This window comes from Macrosteles quadrilineatus, unplaced genomic scaffold (assembly GCF_028750875.1).
Source record: "Macrosteles quadrilineatus isolate MER2022 unplaced genomic scaffold, UCM_ALF_1.0 Scaffold_8__2_contigs__length_117827958, whole genome shotgun sequence".
Classification (NCBI taxonomy): domain Eukaryota; kingdom Metazoa; phylum Arthropoda; class Insecta; order Hemiptera; family Cicadellidae; genus Macrosteles; species Macrosteles quadrilineatus.
The window spans coordinates 30,342,944-30,367,708 of NW_026542601.1; the positions used below are offsets into that span (position 1 = coordinate 30,342,944).

The 24,765-nt window shown below is 39.5% G+C and overlaps 1 protein-coding gene across 1 annotated transcript; it reads left to right on the top strand.

The window, feature by feature from the left end:
• Window positions 1–747: 747 nt before the first annotated feature.
• LOC128999607 (E3 ubiquitin-protein ligase MIB1-like) lies at window positions 748–24,226 on the top strand. Its single transcript, XM_054426190.1, has 10 exons — window positions 748–846; window positions 2,942–3,240; window positions 4,836–4,974; window positions 8,203–8,269; window positions 17,301–17,396; window positions 17,578–17,694; window positions 18,533–18,640; window positions 19,091–19,276; window positions 20,090–20,287; window positions 20,798–24,226. Exons 2-10 carry the CDS (start codon window positions 3,003–3,005, stop codon window positions 22,658–22,660), a joined length of 3,012 nt encoding a protein of 1,003 aa, XP_054282165.1. The 5' UTR covers window positions 748–846; window positions 2,942–3,002; the 3' UTR covers window positions 22,661–24,226.
• Window positions 24,227–24,765: the final 539 nt, after the last annotated feature.

Here is a 24,765-nt window from a genome sequence, read left to right on the forward strand (position 1 = left end):
CAAACTTGCTGATAATAAAAACATCTTGGACAAAAAGTTAATGCTACCAGCGGGATTCGAACCCGGGACCTACAGTATATCAGCCCAGCACGCTAACCATTAGACCACCGAGGCCGATGGCTATTGTCCGTTTTGTTACGGTAATGGCGTTCCCTCAGCTAATAAGAAGCCCACAGCTGTCATCGTAGCCTCTTCTATACCTCCCCTGAGTAAATACCCCTTAGTTGCCATTAGCTGTATGGGCTATTAATTAACAGATGTGTCTAAGGAATATGTCGGCTTTAGTCACTAACAAGACTACAAGATCGCGCCACTCATCCTACACTCATCTCCATTCATACGTACGTGGCTTAAAATACCTACTTTGTATGGTCGCCATTTCATTAAAAAGTATTAAAGTATTAATTGCCTCACTAGTTGCACAAATAACTTTTTCCATGACTGTATGTAGTAACATTATAATAGCACAGGAACTGCTAAAATAGTTCTGTCGTCTTTGATATGGTGCTTGAATTTGGAACTGCTGCTGGAGCGCTGGAGGGTCCCTTTCCGAACGAGTAATCGGACGGAGAACTGAGGGCATACAAAGAATGCAAGCGGGGAGGGAACTGAACAATAACTTACTCCATTCTAGTACTTAACAGCTGAGCTAAAACATGAAGTTTTTTTTTCTTACAAATGACAGATCATTGCAAAGTTAGGTAAAAAAAATGAAAATATGTCATATTTTGGTCCTTTACTGACTCGACTGTACTGTGACTGTGTGCTAGTAAAACTGCCAGGCTAGCTATTTTGGACTGAGGTTGCTTAAAATATATTATTTAACCGATGTTACAGTGTTCTAAGGTAGGAAAATAGACGTTTTGTGTTATTTTTGTGGTTTCGTAACCTTACCATAGCTAATATACCAAGCAATAATGATGATAGATGAGTAATTGACTTCTTAAATTAATGTGAAGATTAACTTACCTGCCTGTTGTGTTAGGCCTAAGCCTAAGTTAGTTGTAACAATGAATTTCCCCAATGCCCTATGTCTAATATAAAACTTCAGACATTGTGTTCGATTTTATCTTTGTACAGGCCTCAAACTTATTGGGCTCTATTTTAGGCTACCTAGGCCTATAACCTTTTTGCTGAATCGTCATAAAATAGCCTATGCCTAATGCCATAGGCCTAGAGAATTAGGCCTCTCATAAGGGCTGCACTTTACTTTACGTTTTACACTCATTCGAATGAAAATATCGATTGTTTGATTGTTTCTTTCGATATATTGTTTGGTTGGTTAGGTTAGGTTAACGGGTACAGTTTAAGGGTATAGTTCCTTAACTGGGCTATGCTAATATCGATTGAAACTAGGCCTATCGATTTGATTAGTAAACCTTCATGCGATTTTTTAACCGGATCAGCAAGTTTGGTTGGTTAGGTTAGGTTATGATAGCCTAGTTTTATTTTATAATTGATATATTTAAAAATATTGATTATTAATTCAATTCGATAGTTTCAATTAATATTAGCATAGCCCAGTTAAGAAACTGTAGGCCTACCCAGGTTAACCTTACCTAACTAACCAAACGATATATATTGATTAACCCTCCCAGTGTTACTTGACGAAAATTCGACAAGCAGCACACTTTGTGTAGTGTTACTTGTCGATTTTTCGACACGCAGACATCGTTTACGGTGAAGGCTCTATGACTGACTGAATCGGATTGAACTGGATCGAGTTAGGTATCGTTCTTTCCGTAATATTCTAAGCTTTCTCCAGAGGTCTGTCTCTAAGCGCTATTCATTTTAGTTCCGAAAATATTGTAGCAGACAGCTGATGTGCGTGTATTTGTAAACAGCTAGGTTCCCCCGGACCGATGACTGATGTGTTTTATTACGTTTATCATTGTTTTAGTGTTAAAAATCAAAAGTAGTGATATACGTGGTGCATTATAAGAAGATTTAAGTGGTTTTGAAGTGCTGGTTGATGATCCTGAAGAAGTAGGTAGTGATATTGATGTAAATTATCAGCCAGATTCCTAGCTATGGTTAGGCTATGCATTCTTAGCTAAACGCTATGTACTGAAATCAGTTTTTTGCCCATAACTTATTTATTTGCAAATCTACTTCCTTATATTATTATATATTTGTAATCCTCATAAAATTTAGAACAAAGTGGCTATTTTCAAATATTTATAGGCCTATAATTTATACAATTTCATTGAGCGCGAACTTTTTTTTTTTTTTGAAAATTTTCGAAATTATATTTTTTTTACCTAAAATTTTTTTTTTTTTTTTTTTAAATGTTCCTTATGTTTTATATATAATATTGAAGCCCATGATTTTCCAAACAAAATGGTATATAGAACATTAGAATTAACATTGTTTTAAGCTTCTCAGATCCGTTTTAATAAAACCTTGCAAATGCGCCAAAAATAGGTGGACATTAAGGCCTAAACTATGGACACTTGGAGGGTTAATCAATATTGAATAAAAGATATAGGCCCCTATCGATCTATATTTTCATTTGAATGAGTGTAAGACGTAAAGTAAAGTGCAGCCCTCATAAGTGTAAATAACTAAATAGCACCATAGTAATTTATATATCATTAGAAACAGGATACCCTAGGCACGTGCCTATTCGGTAAATCGGCCCTGACTCTGTCGAGGTTAGTTAAAAGTTTGGTTTGAAACAATCAAAGGAGAGCTGTTTTGAAATGAATGTGTTTAGTTTACTAAATGAAAATTTTAGAACAGGTTGCCCCCTAAATAATAAGTTAGGTCTAACTTAATTTACCAAAGCCTCGGGTTGTTGCTTTTTACTAGCCATTGAAAATTATATCAATAAAAACAAGTCTGTTAAGCCATATCCTGGTAGGCCTTAGTTAACGTACCTAAGTTAAATTTACAAATATTTTTTTTGCTTAACCTTAAGCTAGTAAATATATGTTTTCAGGTAGGCCTACCATATCCTAAGCTTACCACTACAAGCATGTTAAGGTTGTGACAATTCCAAAATGGATGCTAATGCTGGCAATCGCACCACCCGCTTCATGATGGAAGGAGTGGGGGCTCGTGTGATACGCGGACCTGACTGGAAATGGGGTAAACAAGATGGTGGGGAAGGGCATGTGGGGACGGTTCGTAACTTTGAAAGCCCAGAGGAAGTGGTTGTGGTATGGGACAACGGAACAGCAGCTAACTACAGATGTTCAGGGGCTTACGACCTTCGTATCCTGGACAGTGCTCCTACTGGTAAGCTCCTAACTAAACTTATAGTTTGTTTTCATAGCCCAAGTCTAATTAGGCCTAGCCTATAACAAGAGGGGCTTTTGAGCATTTTGTATAAGTTAAGTGGACCTATACATAAAATTAACTAGGCCTAAGTTGACTTATACCTAACTTACACTGTATTGAAGAGTGATTTAACTTAGTCTAGGCCTACCTCAATCAAGCTACAATTAACTTCTAATTACTGTAGGCCTAGGCCTATATAAGAATCTAATTAGAATATTTAAAATCAAATTTTTTTACCGCCTTATTGTTTACGATCTGACAGAGAATAAAAATTCAACTAAAAATAGTTGAATTACACGGATGATCACACTTTATTCTACACTCATCCTTCACTCATATTGGGTAAAAATGAGCCTAGGGTGTGTCTCCATCTCATTTCATGATATAAATTAAAATAAACTTAATCAGCTCTTAAACTTTTAAACTTAGCCTAAGCTACAATTTGTATTTAAAACCAAACGTTATATAGGCCTAAAGCAAATTAGTCAGCAGCACCTTAAAAATCACCAAATAATAAATCTATAAGCCTTAGAGGACAAAGTCCTAAGTTGATGAAAAATACCTTTTAATATTTATAATGATATTCCAATCGTAAACATCTGTTCAGTAAGACAGGCAGAAAAGGAATGTGACAAAAACACTCTTTTTGTATAAAGTAGGCTAGATAGCCCCAAGTGTAGTCTTTCCTTACTATGGTAGTTTGGTAACTGTAGCCTACAGTAATGACTTGCCATAATCATACCAATACACAGTTGCCAGAAATGACTCCCTCTTATCCGGACACTTTTTAACCAAACATCATTTTAAACGGGCTACGCTCGACGCAGTGGCAAATCTAGAACAGTCACAAGGGGGTGCGAACTGGAGGGTGTGGGGGGTTCGGTTGTATCCCCCCGAAAAATGTGTGCAAACTAAGTCTCCAAAATGGCAGTTTTATACCATGTTTCTTTGTTCAAAGTTAGTGGGACAAATTATTTTACGCAATGTGTATGCACTACTGTTTTACATGCAGTAAAAAAAAAAAATTATTTATGCACGAGGGGGGGAGGTTGCCCCTTCGCCCCCCTCTGAATCCGCCACTGGCTCGACGGAAATGTCATTTCTTTAACCGGACAATTTTTATCAGCACATCGGTTTAGCCGGACTAGATCGGCAGGAAGTGGGCGGTACTGAAACGACTGTTCTCGTGAGAAAGATTTGAGACCAATGATCAAGTGTCTTAATATACTATAATAATCATTATTGGCTTATACAGTATGCATTTAAACAGTCCGTTTTAACGCGTTTTTGGGACGTCGGTTTAACCGGAAGTCCGGATGAGAGGGAGTCTACTGTATTGATTTCAGCACTCTGTTTAGTTAAACCATTCTTCACTTTCATATACCCATTTTCCCATCCATTCACTTTCAAAATATATTTCACCAGGCGAGTGACAATGTACCAATGTTGTAATCCTTTGGCATGACTTAAGTTGCAATTTATATTGCTACACAGCTCAATCTAATGTAAACTTTCAAGTTACAAACGTAAAACTAGCGCCTCTACATTTGCAGGAGTAAAGCACGACGGGACCATGTGTGATATGTGTCGACATCAACCGATCTTCGGCATCCGGTGGAAGTGTGCCGAGTGTGCCAATTACGATCTTTGCTCAATCTGCTATCACGGAGACAAACATCCGCTGAGGCATAGGTAAGTAAACCATATTATAGCTGTTAAGTAGCTGAGTGCTTTTATTGTTTGCCGTTATTTTATAGTCCTATGCAAGTTAATTATTTGATTGACTAAGTTTAAGAATTAGCTGGTATAGTTGCCAAAATTAAATCTCTGTATAAGACAAAGGCCAATACCTAGAAAACACTTATCAATAAGCTTGAAATATAGACTAACATAATTACCATGCCACAGAAAATGGAGATGACATCTAGTCCAGAATTTGATGATACACTACTTGCCAGTGGTGTTTAAGTAGCCTACATTGAGTGGTGCCCCCCTCTCCCCCACCCAACTACAACATCACCACCATTTATCTCAGCAAAAGCCGATATTGCGGAAAAAACCAAAAACTCTCGCGGATGTTTTTTCATCGTCTCCCTCGGTCATGGAAACATTGACATTGTTTACCGTGATTGTGGCAACATGTTGTACACATCCGCAGTATTGAAGTCATCATATTCATCTTCCATGGTCACAGAAACGTCATCTTTTCCCTCGATCGCGGCAAAATCATTAATGTCTTCGGTCTTGAAGTTATCAACTTTGTCTCCCGCGGTCACGGAAACAACGTAATACTTTTCCCCTTTTGTGGCAAAATCATTAAATATCTTCTTTGGTCTTGTAGACATCATCTTCGTCTCGGACGGTCACGGAAACGGCGTCATCTTTTGCCGCGATCGTCTCCCTCAGTCACCGTCTTTTTCCGCGATTGCGGTTAGCGGTGATAGTCGAACCTTGGCCCCCCCCCCCTCACTGCGGGGATGTGGTCGCCATTTCATTGATAAGTATTAAAAAGTAAAAGTACTTACGCCACTGCTACTTGCCTTGTATGATGTGTGTTTTAGGTCAACTTAGTGGCCATTTTGGAGGGCATTTGATCGGTACAATACAAAATACCCCACAGCAGCAAACCTGCAGACTAAGCGAATTTCCATTTGCGAGGTTGGATTTTCACTAAAATATTCCCTTAAAATTATCAGATTCATTTGCTATTTAAATAACATAAGTTTTAACGAGCACTTAGGTTTGCTAGTTAGGCTACTACAGGGAAGGTAATAAGTTAAAGTGTTTTTTTAGTAAACTGTAAATAGGTTAGTTAGCAAGAAATCTATATGTATATATAATACGTGAAGCCGTTTTTTGTTAACGCAACTCCTCCCTTATTTGTAGACTATTAACGTTTAAGGTGTCAAAAGATTTGTCTTAATATGTAGTTTTGCAATAAGGTTTTAGAACTTTAAAATTCCAACTCTTAAGGGCATGAGACCCTCTCAAAGGCCGGGTTTTCCCCATAAGAAATACATAGAAAAAATTTAAAAACAAAAAACAGCTGTTTATATAAAAAGAATCTCATTATCTTTTTGGGAGTAAATATTAACGTTTGTAATATTCAGAGGTTAAGACCAAGTTAAACAGTTAACCAGTTTTGTTGGAAGAACAGAAAATGCCTAAAATTCAAAGAAGAAATATTGAAAACGGGAGGAGGAGACAATTAATAATAAGGTAATATCTTTTGCGTATGAGGAGAGTAGAAAAAGAGAGGTCTGGTCTAACAGATACCCATCCAGATACACATTCACTTGGCGAGATGAATAATATTGGCCAGTTCTGCTATGCAAGTTACTTTGGAAGTGAAAAAATATACGAAGCACATAGTGTTATCATGGTGGTAAAGTAAACTTGCCTAATGTCAGATCAAATGAATGCATGCAAGTTAAATGTTTACTTCCGACACTGACAGATCAAGATATTTCAAAACATTTAGTACAAACTAAATTAATGACTTGACTATGATAAGTTCAAGTAGTAAGATTATACCAAATCTTGGCGGACCTTATGTTTTATTTTAAACTTTTGTATTACTCACTTTCATTTTTTTCATTTTCTTTTTTTTTTATTACTGTTACTTCAGTTGAGAAAAATCGCAAATGGATTGTTTACTTCTAGGTTATGTTGCCAGTTCCTCGGACAAACTTATAAAGTTCTTTGACTGTATTCACCTACACAATCCAGACATTTCAAGTCAAAAATAAGAAGTTTCAAAAACTCATTTACTATTGAAAGTTTTAGTGGCAATATTAGACCAAACATAAGTGAAGGAATTAGTGTTTATGTATTCAACGAGTAGTTCAAGACATATGGTCAAGTTTTTTTTTTTTTATTCAGGAGAGGCAAATAATATACGCTGTTCAAAAAGAGAAAATGTAAATTGCTATCCAAATCTTAAAGCTACAAGAGTTATCCAACCTATTTCGACAAATGAATGGACCTATTTCGACACTTTCAAAACTTTTGGACAGGTACCAACTCCTCTGAACAACGTGAGAATGTTCTGATGCGGGGCATGTACTGTGACTGACAGACAATACGTTAACCAACTTTCAATGGTGTTGCTGCTTTAGCCTATTCAAAGCAGATTATGGCTGTCCAGTTGGTAACCCTGAGTTTGTGGGTAAAAAATGGAGCACATGAAATGGTTTATATCACCCCACTTTTCAGGTTTCTCTACAGAGAAAATTCGTTTGATTAGGGGGATGTCCCAAATCGTGTTGGTGAATCGGTGGCTTAGTCTGTAGTGTCACGGACTTCGGGGTCAAGGCAGCGATGTCGTGTGTTCGGATCCTGGTCACTGTCGAAAACATTTTATCAGTACAGTTCACCTTCGTACTGTACCGGCTCACCCCTTGCTTTGCTGGATACGTTCCACGCACAGATCTGTAGTCTATGTGGACGGGCAAATGCAAGGTTAAAAGAGGCCGCCAACCTCTTAAAAAAATAAAAATAAAATAAAAATGACCCAACTTAAATTACTTAACACAGGTTATCAATAAGGTAACAGTTTTCTATGTATTGTATGTTCAGTTTCCATTATATGCTGGGCTGATATTGTACAATGTGCTTCCCTCGTGCTATAAGTCACTAAACAAAACCAAATTTAAAGAGACAATAGATAATTTACTTATTGACAAGGCTTTTTACTTAATTGAAGATTTTTACAGAACTTCAATTTAGAACATTTCTAATTTTTTTCAATTTAAGTGTTTAATTTTAAGTTAAGTTTAAATGTTAAATATTTTATGTATGGATATAATTTTGGCAATGCACCTATTCTAAATGTTATGGAATGTTTTTTGCGAATAAAGTATGTCTATGTATATGTCTATTGAAAATGCTACTGTTTATAACGTTAGTTTTTTGTTGCAGATTCTACAGAATCACTACCCCTGGCAGTGAGCGGGTGCTTCAAGAGCCGAGAAGGAAAAGTAAAAAGGTACATATAAATATTAATCAAAATAATATTTCGAAATAATTACCTTTTAGAAAAAAAAATATTACTGTAGGCCTATTTTCGTATGAGAAAATAACTTAAATGTAAATGCTATATCATTGAACATATTCTTTCGAATATGTTTTAGTAATGATGTGTCGATAACAAAATGTATCCATTCTTGATACCGATACCATTTTTTATAGTTTGACCAAAATTCTAAATGGATTAGTTATACTACACCAACATGTTCAACCTACTCCCCATCCAATCAACACTCCATCATTGTCTTAATGTTCTTCCATTACATATTTTTAAGGGTTAATGGGGTGTTTTTCGAGTAAAGAAAAAATAAAAAATGTATGCAGCTATGAAATAGTCTAGCCAATTTTCCCTTCCAAACCCATTAAATATTACCATATTAAAGGTAAATGAAGACCTAACAACAAAAATAAAATATTATAGAGGTGTGCCAGTGTGATATTTTCAGTCAAGCCAAACTCGAGGTAATATCGTGATCGTCTCCAGCGGTCGTGAAGATATCATTGTTGTCTCCTGGGATCACTGCGAAATATGAAATATCCTCCTCAACTAAGGGAACATCATCACTGTCTTCCTCAGTCACGGCAAAATCATGAACATCTCCTGCGGCCATGTTGACGTCATTGTCTCCCGAGGTCACAGAAACCTCAACATTGTCATCCGCTATCGCAGCAAAATCATTAACATCTCCTGCGCTTGTGTAGACATCATTATCGTCTCCGTTGATTGTGGCAAAATCATGAACATCCCAAAGAATGATTCTTAATTTAATGTTGTTATCTGCAATGCTTTAACCCGAAAGACTGAAAGAAACTTTAAGTAATAACTAGAAGAAGAAAGCAGGCTGAGGTTTGCTCCTCAGCTCATACTCCTTACAGCTACTCCTCATGCTCATGGAGGGATTGAGCCATGAACTGGCAGTTTTTTTAGGATTTTAATCCAGTCCAAGAACAGTCATTGCCACCAATGCGCCTAAACACTTTTAGGCCTACTATTTTCCCTAAAAATGCTTTGTATGGACGTTCAATATGAATCATTAGCTGTTAAGGTGTCATACTAACCTTTATCTCATAGGATTCAAAAACATATCTATAACCTTTTTATATGAAGTTCAAAGGTACCTTTGAATCTTACCTATATCTTTAGTTTATTACACCTTTTGCGACGAGATTTTCTGCACTGGAAAAAAAATATTAAAAATGCAGTCGTCGCAACCGTTTGCCGAGGATAGCTCAGCCTACAATGGCTGGGTAAAGTTCCAGGGTCTGCGACAAGGTCAGGGAAACCACTAGGCCCAAAGCCGGGTCTAACCGGTATAGGACTGGCTCATACACGGGCACTGTGAACAAGTCAAAAACAAGTCACCAAAACAAACGTGCAATAATCACTACCAGGCCTACGCCGATTCTCCACTCTCCTAGAGGGTCGTTGCTGACTACGCAACTCGGGCTTCGTCCTAACTATCCAATAGTTAAGCCCAGAGTGCCTAAAACACGGTGAGTTACACGACGACTTGCCAATAAAAACCACAACGCGCGTTATCACCAGGCGGGGTCTACTAGGCCACTATAATCCAATACACAACTCTAATGCCCAAGCTAAGAATCAAACAGTTCACTCAATAATCGTACCACATAATAATATACAAGTACACTATAGGTAGGGTGGCTACACCACTAGTAGCTGGTCTCAATAAATACCAAGCCAAACAAGCAAAACTAAATGGCAATTGCACTATTAAAATATTGAGCTACTTAGTAGCAGATAAATAAATATTAACTACGTTCCAAACACTAGATAAATATATTATCTGATAGCCGGTACTCCGCTATCCAAGCTACCAAGATAACGTGTTGGACTACTAAGCAAGCTGTTCAGGTTAAATTAAAATAATCAAATGAATAACCAATAACAACCCTACTACTGCTACTGCTACTACCAACTTTATGTTACTTAGCTGGGCTTCTGTTAATAGGCTAATAAAACTAGCTACTAGCCTGCTGGCCTCGTGCTTCCAACTACGCACGCTAAATCGTGCAGCCTAGGTTTGTCGGGCCTCAGAGTTATTAGTAATATAACTAACTCTAGGTACAACGCAAAATAATATCTACTACAGTCAATTAAATTATATTATTTGCGCTCTAGCACCTGCCCAGAACCGTCAGGAATACACTTTTTATTCCTGACACCTGTAAATAAATCCTAACTACCGTCAGGCTTTGACCAGCACGGTTACCACTCTAACTCTCTAACTCTCTTAAACCAAAATATAATAAAACGTCGTCCACTCACCCCAAGTGGGTCACTGTTTCACTACCCAACTTGAATGCCGACACTCACTCCTTGAGCACCAACCTCACACGACACCGATGTCACCACAGCACTCCTCTCTACGTACACCACTGGACGTCTCACTAGACACACGCTATCCTCACTCACTGGGATCCACGACTCGAATGTCCTTCTCGGCTATCCAGTAGTCCCAGGATACCCAAGCTTATCCGAACTGATAAGCCGGGTCAAAGGGCGCTCGCTAGCTTCACCGCCGCCGCTTGCTGATGCCAGCAATAGGTGCGCGGCTAAATAGCAAATATTTACCCCCCTAGGGAAAATAACTCGTTACATCCCCCACTTACATCGGGATGAAAAAAAAAGAAAACGGCCAAAAAGAAAAAAAAATATTCAAACTCCGGCCAAAACAAAATACTCCAACACCTAACCCAATGGTGAATCCTACACCACAGGTCTCAAACTCAAAACAAAGAAAGCTCTTCTCCTAGCCACTACCAGCCAACATGGTGCTGAATGATTTGGCATCAGGAACCAGACGGGGATTTCCATTGCAAGGGCCTTCGGGGTCTTCGTCACCAATTTTGACACTGTCTATGCGGCCCACTTGACCAGAACAGTCCTCACCCACGCCCATTCTTATCACCTCCGTCACGACCGTCACAAGTCCGAGATGTCGTATGACATCCATACCCAAAATCATATCTGTGGTAAGAGTGGGAACGTACAAGGCGTCTCCAACCCACCGTCTTCCCGCAGCCTCCCCTGCCAATCGGAACGAATACTGGGCCCTAGACCGCGACCCATCTGCCATCCTTAGAGGAGCGGGTTTCTTAAAAGGCTCGACCCCCTGGCGTTGAAGATGATCGGCGACTTCTCGCCCAACCAGGTTAACTACGGACCCAGTGTCCAATAACGCCTTAAAAACGCTGCCCATCAGCACAACTTCAACAAAGGGCCTTGTCTCCGAAACCAGCCGGTTCTCGTCTACTCCACCAACCAGGCTGTTTAGTTTTCCGAGCCACTCGGACCACTCTTCTGAGGTCGTTCGTTTTGGGTGGCCTTGCCCAGTTGACCTCCTGATGTCTGAGCTGGCCTGCCGTTTCCCGCCCGACATCCACATTGATTCACCGTCAAACCGGGTTTGCCACATCCATAACAGGAGACGGTCCTTGGTTTACCACATTCTCGGGCAAAGTGACCAATCTCCTGGCACCTAAAACATTTCACCGTCCCCTTTGGACCCTCAGGCGCTCTAGCTGCTGTCACGGGCCGTTGACTGTGGACTCGATCCGACTTCAAAGCTACCCGCCCACGCGACTCGGCTTCTGGAGATGGTCTCTCGAAACTCCGCTTCTCGACGGCGGCAGTTTCGGCGCGCTTCTCCACCTTCTTTTTGGGTGTGTAGGCGGTTTCCAAAACCAGCGCTACGTTCGGAGAAGGAGGAGGTCTAAAGGCCGCCTTCTCTCGCAGATAGGCCTCGTAGTCTTCGGCTAACTCCACCATCTCGGCCAGATTGCGGAAGTCCCGCCGTCGCACCATGAGTTTGTACTCTGGTCGCATGTTGTTGTAGATCAAGTCCAATCTACCATGCTCGGACAACGTACCGCTACGCCTAAGCAAGGTACTTATAGCAACAACGTAGTCCCGGAAGTGCTCGCCTTCACCCTGTGTCCTTTTCCGGATCTCCTCATCCAAATTCCTCTGATAACCAGGTGGAAGGAACTGGATCTCAAATTGATGCCGAAAAGCTTCAAATGAATACAGGAGCTCCTTGCAATTCCTGTACCATAGAAGCGCTGAGCCTTGCAACAGCTCCGGCAGCGCTCTGAGCAGGTCCTCTGATGTTATAGAGTACGAGACCATCAGCTCTTCAAGGCGCTCCAGGAACGACACAGGGTCTCGTCGGCCATCAAACCTTAAACCCCACTTCCGTACCGTGTTGCATACTTTGGAGCAATCCTTTGGCTCCACCCTGCTGGCCTCATTTGAGAGCATATCCGAGCCTCGAGGTAGCTCCAAGCTCGAAGGCCGGGCTGGTCTCTCAGAACTATCATTGGGCCGCTGCCATCCCTCGGGTCTACTAGGTAACCCAAAGGTAGGCATTGGAGCAGCCACAACAGGGGACGTAGGGTTGGCGGGTCTTTCGAACCCATAGCCGACCCCATTACTCGGCGAGCCCCTCGCCTGTCGCACCACCAATGCAAGTTGTTCTCGAAGAGTCCGGGTATCAGTCTCCAAAGACAACCCAAGAATCTCTTTGACCGCCTCTAACTCCCTGCTAAGTTCCCCTATCTCTATTTTGTTAGATTCCGTATTACCCAGTACCTGAGGTACGGTTCTCGGGGGGTCAGGAAGCTCCACAGTCGTAGTAGCGGGCGGTAAATATGTCGGTGCAGCAGCCCCAGCTGTACACAGCCTATCATCGCTGTACCGACGGGCATTCCGCTGCTTCCAAAACGATGAGAATCGCTGCCGTAATTCCGCAGAAGTACCAGTGGTCACCAAACCATACTGGTCCATCGTTCTCATGAGCTCCCCTTTCGAGAGGTCATAGATCCAACCCACGCGACCGTCCCGGGGCTGCGACCCCAAGGACATAGTCACTGGCGCGGAATAGGTCAACGAAGTTGTCACCGTCGTAGCCACTACCGAAGAAATTGTCGGCCAAACGGGCGAAGACGCCGGCCACAATGACGATGTCGTCATCACCGACAGTTCGGAGCTAACCCCAGAACTAGTCGTAGCAATAGTAGACGTAATAGGCGTACCGCCCAGCACAGACGTCGTACTCGTAGTGACAACCATATTTAAAACTCAAATACCACGACTAATCCGCAAAAATAAGAGCGAAACCGATTAAAATCTATTTAACACCGTACTATTAAATCAAACCAATTATAGGTGTGAAAGTCAAACCACAAATGCACAGTAAGGGTTCTCACTCAAATAATATTCAATGATAAAGCTCAATTAATTAGCAAAATTTAAATTACTAACTAATATCTATGTATACAACCACTAAATAAATTAGGGTTCACAACACACCACGCTGTAACAGAAAACAGGTTAGGCCTACCCAACCGACTATAAAATCACAGCAGGTCTGCCTAAAACTCTGCTCAACAGCTCAGGTCCGCAGCCAATCTGCACAAGTCCGCAGCAAATCTGCACAAATAAAATTATTTTGTTCGGGCGCCGTTAATATGTCAGCAACTCAGCACCTCTGCCAACCTCAGTCCCTGTTCGCAGGCGCCATCTTGCGACGAGATTTTCTGCACTGGGAAAAAAATATTAAAAGTGCAGCAGTCGCAACCGTTTGCCGGGGATAGCTCAGCCTACAATGGCTGGGTAAAGTTCCAGGGTCTGCGACAAGGTCAGGGAAACCACTAGGCCCAAAGCCGGGTCTAACCGGTATAGGACTGGCTCATACACGGGCACTGTGAACAAGTCAAAAACAAGTCACCAAAACAAACGTGCAATAATCACTACCAGGCCTACGCCGATTCTCCACTCTCCTAGAGGGTCGTTGCTGACTACGCAACTCGGGCTTCGTCCTAACTATCCAATAGTTAAGCCCAGAGTGCCTAAAACACGGTGAGTTACACGACGACTTGCCAATAAAAACCACAACGCGCGTTATCACCAGGCGGGGTCTACTAGGCCACTATAATCCAATACACAACTCTAATGCCCAAGCTAAGAATCAAACAGTTCACTCAATAATCGTACCACATAATAATATACAAGTACACTATAGGTAGGGTGGCTACACCACTAGTAGCTGGTCTCAATAAATACCAAGCCAAACAAGCAAAACTAAATGGCAATTGCACTATTAAAATATTGAGCTACTTAGTAGCAGATAAATAAATATTAACTACGTTCCAAACACTAGATAAATATATTATCTGATAGCCGGTACTCCGCTATCCAAGCTACCAAGATAACGTGTTGGACTACTAAGCAAGCTGTTCAGGTTAAATTAAAATAATCAAATGAATAACCAATAACAACCCTACTACTGCTACTGCTACTACCAACTTTATGTTACTTAGCTGGGCTTCTGTTAATAGGCTAATAAAACTAGCTACTAGCCTGCTGGCCTCGTGCTTCCAACTACGCACGCTAAATCGTGCAGCCTAGGTTTGTCGGGCCTCAGAGTTATTAGTAATATAACTAACTCTAGGTACAACGCAAAATAATATCTACTACAGTCAATTAAATTATATTATTTGCGCTCTAGCACCTGCCCAGAACCGTCAGGAATACACTTTTTATTCCTGACACCTGTAAATAAATCCTAACTACCGTCAGGCTTTGACCAGCACGGTTACCACTCTAACTCTCTAACTCTCTTAAACCAAAATATAATAAAACGTCGTCCACTCACCCCAAGTGGGTCACTGTTTCACTACCCAACTTGAATGCCGACACTCACTCCTTGAGCACCAACCTCACACGACACCGATGTCACCACAGCACTCCTCTCTACGTACACCACTGGACGTCTCACTAGACACACGCTATCCTCACTCACTGGGATCCACGACTCGAATGTCCTTCTCGGCTATCCAGTAGTCCCAGGATACCCAAGCTTATCCGAACTGATAAGCCGGGTCAAAGGGCGCTCGCTAGCTTCACCGCCGCCGCTTGCTGATGCCAGCAATAGGTGCGCGGCTAAATAGCAAATATTTACCCCCCTAGGGAAAATAACTCGTTACACTTTTAATCTTGTTACACTGGTATAACAAATTAGATATTGAAGCATGTTACTTATTTTCCTTCATTTTCATCAACTAATTATTGTTATTTTTAAGAATACTTTTAATTTGGCCGAAAAGACTAAACGCCTTCAATAATATGTTTTAATATTACGAGGTGTTAGCCCGTCCTACGTACGGGCGTAGTTAGTTAAAACGGTGTAGGCCTATAATTCAGAACAGCTAGTTTACACGTATAAAGACAAATAAATTGCAGCATACAGTAGAAAGAGTAATTATCAATTGAGAAGTGTAGGCCTATAGGCCTAATCAATGATATCACCTTCCATCGCATACCTCTTCCATAATCAATATCACCACAATACAATTACTCATACTATACACAATTTCCAGTAGGTCTGAATTGAAACTCGTCCCTAAAATAAAACGAAAACATCCAATAAAATTCACAGTACACATAATTATAACGTTTGTGTCCTGACATAATTAAAAGAATCGTCCACACGCATCCTTTATGTCAATTTCACTGCATCAATTGCTAAATAAATAAGTGTAAACAAAGAAAAGTAAACACAACAAAATATTAGTTTGTTTTGTAAACAGCTGAGTCAAAAATAATATTCATTTGAACAAAAGAACTGGACACATGTTGAAGGAATTTAAAAAGTAAAAACGCTAGTAAAGCTAGTGACGTTATTAATTGTCTATGTTTACTATCCATTCCGTTATCAGTTCCAATATCCTTGATAATTAAACCACCCTCATGAATCAATGTGGTACATCGTAATTCCCCATATTCATTTATTTAAACTATAAAATATTCAGCGCCTCCAAACGTAACCACAACTATAAACACACGCCAAACAAATTTTTTAGATTTCATAAAGGATGGTTAGTCTAATTGCAGTATCCTAGGTCAATGATAACGTTGTGTTCAATCTATGTCATTCATCTATTTAACTTTGGATAACACCCGTCTGAGATTGTGGTGGTAATTTAAAATGGTATTCCTGAGGATTCTTGGATCTCCATCTTAATGACATCAATATTTCCCGGCCTAATCCAAACAAAGTTCAAGCATTCAAAAACATTGATAAACAAAAAGCTGCCAAGATGAATTAAAACATGTAAAAACTGTGATTTTCCTATTCTTTCCAAAAAAGTTGAGCAGTAAAATAATTTGCATATCTTTTTTATTTAACTTTTAACTCGTGTACAGAGCCTCGGCTTGTACACATCGATGGTGTTACTTATCTCGGTGGTCTACTAATCTTACTTATTTCCTATAATCAATGACAAAATCAGAGTAAATAACCTCATAGTTCTATAGGGCATTTTTATAACTAACCAGCTGTTAGTTAAAATAAATTATATATTGCTCTAAAACAAATCGAAGATTACAAAGATTGCTTTAAAAAATAATTTGAACATCCTAGTATTTTACTATGTATATTAAATTAATCTGTCATCCTCTTACAGAAGAATTGAACGAATCAATGATTAGCATTACACATAGTATAAATAAGTCAACCCTAAGTATGTCTTTACATTTTTATCCAAATGCTGAATTTGCGACACAGAAGCTGAATGTTTACAGCTGTTATGTTAAGCAAATCATTTTATGCCAAAAGCTAGTTTAGAATCTTAGCGTCGGCTGCTAGACTTTAAAAAAATTAAAACTCAATTTCTAAAAAAACTGGGACCCTAAACTAAAATTATGACTTCGACATTCCCTAGTTCTCAAAATTATCTTTCTTTCAACACAAAAATCATGAAAATCCGTCGAGTGGTTGATTCAGAATCGTGAAATAAAAAAACACTGTTTCGTTTTAATATTATAGATGTTTACTGAGTAGGAACAATCTGTTAAAGAGATCTATCCAACAGTTATGTTAATACCAGTAATATGGGTGAGCTTATGGTTTGTCTGAGGTAGTGCTTCATATTTTGACAAGTTTTAATTCAACTGTTTGCCGCAGGTTGCAGTACGAGGTATTTTTCCTGGGGCAAGAGTTGTACGAGGAGTTGACTGGCAGTGGGAGGACCAGGATGGGGGAAACTTACGACGAGGGAAGGTAAGTGGGATTTTTTATGATCATTGTCTTATCAGTTTGTATAAAAATCCACAATTTCCAAATCTAGAGACCCCTAGATGTAAAACCTACAAATGAATATGACTTTCAAACAGAAACTTGGCTGAGTCTAGCTATTATTAACCTGTTCTTCTTAGTCTTAAAGCAATTATGTGTTTCACAGGTTAACGAGATACAGGATTGGTCTGCGGCCTCGCCTCGGTCAGCTGCTTACGTTGTGTGGGACAACGGTGCAAAGAACCTCTACAGGGTTGGCTTCGAGGGAATGGCTGACCTTAAAGTGAGGAAATATTTTATATTGTGAACACAATCTTATACATTTCAAATAAGGTCAGTACTCATTAAAAAAAATTCTCTTAGGTCCTCCGTTAGAAATACTATAAATCACTAGAAAAATAATACTAGAAACCGGAAAGAACAGGTGTCCTAGAGAAACCCCTATTTTAGAAGCTACAGTAGACACTTACTAATCCGGTTCGGGACTTTGACAGTGCTGAATTATTGGAAATACTGAATTTCTGAACTCCTTATTCAATGTCATGTGTGTTATTAAATGTAGCCTATTGCGAGACTAGTATAAATATCGCTACAGTAGACTCCCTCTTATCCGGACACGTTTTAACCGGACATCGGTTTAGCTGGACTAGATCGGCAGGAAACGACTGTTCTCGTGGAAAACATTTGAGACCAGTGATCAAGCGTCTAAAAACAATGCTCTCCTAAATTTAAGTCAAATACCACAGTAAACGGTTGGGGACGTCGGTTTAACCGGAAAACCTGTTATCCGGACTGGCCTCGGTCCCGTGGAGTTCTATGTTTCTTATATTTTATTCTATGTGCTTTCTGTTGTTTTAATGGTGATATAAAATTCTAAAAATTAAATTAAAATAAAACACCCTTGAATTTAATTGGGTGCAACCAATGTCTGCTGATGGCTCCCAGCAGTCCACACATATGCCTATTGCTCCCAACTCTGCTGAACGTGCTAATATAGCGTAAAACAGCATTCAAACATTTTTTGGGGACATTTAGACGATTTTGGGTTTTTGACAGTGCTGGACCAACAATGCTGGATAAACGGGCTTTTACTGTATTTTTATAATAATGCAATGTTTCAGGTGGTGAACGACGCCAAAGGACAGACTGTCTACAAGGATCATCTCCCGTTGCTTGGAGAACAAGGTCCAGGCAGGGCAGGACCTCACGGACTACAGATCGGAGATCAGGTGGGTTGCCAACTGTTCCCTCATGTTTACGCAAATTTGTGTTAGCTTACACATATAACATGATGACTAGCTTGGTTGTAAGCGTAACGTTGTAAAAACTTGCTCCTCTTAAAAACATCAAAATAAATAGACAAAACATGAATGATACACAAAAAAATAAAGATTATTTAACATGACAAATTGGTTTATGCACCTGCATAAAACTGAACATATTCCCTTTTTATCTGTTATCATTACTATACCTTAATTTAAATAAAAATTAGTATCCTCTACACTAAAATAAGTGTAGAGAGCTTTGACAATGTTGCACGTGCTATCAAACTAGTCGGCATATTATAAGGTGCAGGCTAAGTCTTTTAAGTTTGACGTGACCACTCTAACACGTTTTGAACATCAAAGAGCCTGTAGTCATTCATGAGCTCGTAACACATTCTGTCCTGTTGTCCATAGGTGAATGTTGATCTAGAGCTAGAGATTGTACAGTCTCTACAGCACGGCCACGGCGGCTGGACTGACGGAATGTTCGAGTGTCTGGGGTCGACTGGCACAGTGGTGGGGATAGACGAGGACCACGACATAGTCGTCAGCTACCCCAGTGGCAACCGGTGGACGTTCAACCCCGCAGTGCTCACCAAGGTACCCCCGCAGCAGCAAACCTGCAGATTAAGAGAATTTGCATTTGTCTGGTTGGATTTTTACCAAAATATTTTCTTAAACATGCCCAATTAAAATAACCATTAAAATAACATTAGGTTTAATAAGTGCTTAGGTTTGCTGGTATGGGGTGGGGAAAATGTTTTTTGAAGTAAAACAAAAATAACTTGATTTGAAATAAATACATTTTGCCAAAATTTAATGAAAATATGTCCACAAACAAGCAAACTACTTATTTCCAGCAGTATACTTATCCTCCATAAGAATAACATGAAATGTAGATTTTTAGGTTTTGGTGATTTTCTTCATAGCTAGGCCTATTAGTTTTAATCACTGGATATTCATAGTACGTCAATTATCAACCAGAAGGTCAAACCATCTACACTGCTATCTATTGCTCTAGTCCAAAAAATAAAGCCCATAAAAAATCGGTTTAAACTCTTACAATGTATGGCTCAACTAAACTTGTTAAATTCTTGGAACAAATTTAAATAATTTCCTTTTAAAGCAACCTGTTACAGAGTGGAACATAAGTTTACCATCATGATTGGCATAGTTGGCTCTATGCCAAATTTCAAAGATGAATTCAATTAAGTAGGATTTAGTTCCTAGTTTTACTGTTCAAAACGATTAGGTTTTCATATGTTCAAAAGGCATAACTAATAGTAACCCTTTCAATAGTAAAAAGTACTTCAACAGTGATTGAAAAAATCTAAAATGTGGTTCTTTAAATATGCATCTTGAAGGTGTATCTTCTTGCAGACCTTCATCTAATTAAGATTCTGTGCTATATAGGTGGCGGTGGCAGTTGCCTCAACCAGCACTGCAGACAGTCAGACAGTGTTTGCCGTCGGAGATCTTGTGCAGATTTGCTCAGACTTGGAGAGGATCAAGATTCTGCAGCGTGGACATGGGGAGTGGGCAGAGGCCATGGCCCCTACATTGGGAAAGATAGGGCGTGTACAGCAGATTTACCATGACAACGACCTGAAGGTTAGTGCTTAGGATAACATACCTACAGTAGACATAATAGGATTCTTAGTGAGGATACCAGGCTTGCCTGAATAGGAAAGAATCCAAACTTTCACAAGACACACAAAACATAAGATCATTTCACTGTCACTGCCAGCATTTTCATAGATTACATAGATATCATTCAGACGGATACATAGCAATATTTTTTTAAATTGTATTGATCGTATGATTTCTATGTAGAAACTAAATCACTTCTGTATTAGCACTTCTCTTTGAAGGATAAAACTAAGATCATTAACTCTTTTACTAGGCAAATAAATACTAAATCCTTAGAATCTTCCAATGCCTTTCTCCAGTTATTTAATACAAGTTTATACAGTTTTTTTTGCTGTATTACACTGTAGTTAATAATTAATTTTTAGTAAACAATTTTCTGTAGTTTTATTTCCTTCAACTTCTAATAATACCAAGAATAACAACACAAATCATCAATCCTGAAGACAAATGTCATTATTCTAACTGTTTTAGGTTGAAGTCTGTGGAACTTCATGGACCTACAATCCAATGGCAGTAACAAAAGTGGCATCTTCAGATGGAACAATGCATGGAAACTCCAGTGGAGAACGATTGAGTGCTCTCTTGAAGAAGTTATTTGAAACTCACGTCTCAGGAGATGTCAATGAAGAGTTGGTAAAATCGGCTGCTAACGGAGACGCACAGAAAGTGGAAGAATCGTTGAAGAGAATGGATGCTGATGTGAATGGGGTATTTGGAGGTCACACAGCTTTGCAGGCTGCGAGTCAAAATGGACATTTGGAAGTAATCAAAATCCTTTTAAGGTACCAAGCTGATGTTGAAGTCGAAGACAAGGATGGGGATAGAGCTGTTCACCATGCTGCTTTTGGAGATGAGCCCGGTGTGATGGAGCTTCTGGCTCACGCTGGAGCTGACTTGAACGCTAGGAACAAGAGACGTCAAACAGCTCTTCACATAGCGGTCAATAAAGGTCACGTCGGAGTTGTGAAAACGTTACTCGAACTTGGCTGTCACCCGAGTCTGCAAGACTCTGAAGGAGACACTCCTCTACATGATGCGATATCCAAGAAACGAGATGACATGCTGACCCTTCTTCTTGACCACAATGCTGATATAATGTTGACCAACAATAACGGTTTCAATGCTCTTCACCATGCTGCATTAAGAGGTAACCCGAGTGCAATGTGGATTCTATTACTGAAGTTGCCAAGAAGGTGGATTGTAGATGAGAAGAAAGACGATGGGTACACAGCATTGCACTTGGCCGCTTTGAACAACCATGTGGAAGTGGCAGAGCTGCTGGTACACCACGGGAAGGCCAATATGGATTTGCAAAATGTAAATCTTCAGACTGCGTTGCATCTCGCTGTAGAAAGGCAGCACACACAGATTGTCAGATTGTTGGTCAGAGAAGGTGCGGATTTAAATATTCCTGATAAAGACGGAGACACTCCTCTACATGAAGCTCTGAGGCATCACACTCTTTTCCAGTTGAGACAGCTTCAAGACGTACAAGACGTGGGAAAACTCTTGGTCGGCCTGGGGAGTCAAGGAGCAGACAAAAAGAGTTCTGCAAGTATCGCTTGTTTTCTGGCTGGTAACGGAGCAGATTTAGGTGTAAAGAATAAAAAGGGTCAAACTCCACTGGACCTTTGCCCCGACCCGAACTTGTGCAAGGCTTTAGCGAAATGCCACAAGGACAAAAACACAGATCAGATCGAACCTAGAAATCCCGATGACAACAACGAAGACATCACCGACGAGTGTTTGGTCTGCTCAGATCTGAAGCGTGACATGTTGTTCAAACCGTGCGGCCATGTCGCATGCTGCTCTGTCTGTGCGCCAAGGGTAAAGAAGTGTTTGATATGTCGGGAGCACGTCGCGAACCGGTCAAAAATTGAAGAATGTTTACTATGTGCCTACAAACGTGCCAGTGTTCTCGTCAAGCCTTGTGGCCACATGGTGGTCTGTGAGTGTTGTGCACCCTTGATCAAAAAGTGTGTCCATTGCCGAGCTCACATAGAATCCATGGTCCCCTTCAACGTGTGCTGCGGTGCGCCGGGCGAGTCGACAGAGATCAGCAATGAAGTGGTGGAGGAGTCAACGTCAGTCACGTCCCCGACGGAGCCTGTGCTGATGAACAACGGAAGCAGAGACACTTCTAACTCTGACATACAGAAACTGCAGCAGCAGTTGCAAGACATCAAGGAGCAAACAATGTGTCCTGTTTGTCTTGACAGACTGAAGAACATGATCTTCCTCTGCGGCCACGGAACATGTCAGATGTGCGGAGACCGAATGTCAGAGTGTCCCATCTGTAGGAAGGCTGTAGAGAAACGAATCCTCCTCTACTAAGGTTACACTTCTGGAACATCACAGGAACCAGTGGAACATATCGGATTTCCTAAATACAGTATGCTACTGTAGTTCAGATAGAATTTTGCTGCCACACTTGACAGTAGGCAGGTAGTTTGCGGTCAAACTAAACAAAAACATGGCTATCAACAGTCAACTGATTCTTATTGCATACTAATTAATGGGTATGTTTAAAAACCAAGTTGTAATATACTGTTTGCCACACTACACAGTAAGCAGCTGGTGCCTGGTCTATTTGTAAACAGGAAGGCCATTGTTTACAGAAAATCAGCTGAAGTCCAGTCAATTTACTAAGCACACTCAAAAAGGGGAAAAATGAGTTTCTTCTGTAGGTTCCCAATGAAGCTACACAGTAATTATTAGACAGGCACAATGACAACTTTGATGAAAAATACTAGATAGGTGCAAAAACGTGAACTTTTTAAGTTGAATAGTCGGTTAAAATGTTGTGTATAAATATTGTGTATTTGTTGCTTGTAGTGTGGCGAAAAGTATCGTAAGTGACTCTCATTGGAATGGCCTTTTTAACGGTACTTTCATGGAATACTGCAAACTGTCACACTTGTACTGTAAACACTTACTTCCAGGCCTTGTGGTGTAATATACCATTTCACCATTTCGTAGTATTTTGCCTTGAACTTTGATGAACTATGGTAAGCATTGATGCCGAGCGTGTTATGTTTCCTCAACGTAGAGGAGTTGTATATGTATGTCTTTCTCCTGTCTCTTCTGAAGATTCGAGTTTATAAAATAGAATGTAATGATGCCATTGTAAATAATAATTAGATGCCTATGCTAGATGGTTAACCAACTTTTCAGACAGATTTCTGCCATCTGACTGAAATTGAATGTTTTTGTAATGCACGTTGATAAAATCACTATCGAAAATAATATTTACCTTTGGAATGTTATACTGCTTTTGTAATTGTATTATATCAACTAATATTAAGTATATTGTTTTAATTTATAACTATACACCTTTACAGTTGCAGATTTTTGTTGTAGGCCTATCACCCACTAATTTATTATGATTTTAAAAGTGTTTATTTATCTTATATAATTACTATGCCAAAGCCAAGTAACATTGTTTCCCACACTACACTGTAAGTAGCCAGTTTCTGAACCCGTTGTAGATGAAAAAGTCGTTTACAGAAAGGGACCAGTAAAGTTAGCTGAAGTTTGGTAAATTTACCAATAACTTTTGCGTGCAACTTCCACAGACTCTCAAAGAAGCTAAGATAATATATATTGGACATGATTAGCCAGACCCATTGCACTTTTACAAATTAATAAGTTTTGGAAAGGTTTACAAAACGTTTTTAGGGCACTGTATATATTAAACATTGCTGTGTATGGGTTGTGTTTTACTCATCCTGTATATTTGTAGCTGGAAGTTTGGCAAAAATGTTAATGGGAAAGTAGTTTACAGTACTCTTAAACTATCATGCTTGTACCGTAAAAATCTACCCACCAACCTTGTAGCATTATACTATTTTCTATTTGTTGTTCTCCAGCTCTTATTACATGTAAAAAGATTATTATGTTGGTCTATTATTTTACTAAAATCAGTTGTTCATGTATGCTTTTGCAATGGTTGAAATTTTGCTATTACTAGGCAGTGTTCAGTGATTTGTAAATAGCCTGCTGTATTATAACATTTAACAGTAATATTTTTAAATATATTTTTATAAAATTAAGTTTAGTTTATTATTAATTTTCTTCTTTCTTAGAATATAATTAAAACTTATTAATTTAAGGTTTTCGCACCAAATTTGCCGATAAGTGCACTTGTTACTTGTAGTAAAAATAACTCTTCTGGTAAATAAAACATACACAAAATATCACAGAACAGTATTCATAGAAGCCGACTTTTTATAACCTAACACATTTAATAATTTACTCGTAAAAATTGCTGCTTTCTTAAGTGCTTTCTTAATGCTTTAAAAACTTAACACCTTTGAACATTTGGCTCAAACATTATACTATTAGTTCTTTGATTTTTATTTGAAAACCATTAATTCATATTCCACTTTAAGCCTTAAAAAAAACATTGCCACAAACAAATTGAGAACCTCCTTTTGTTG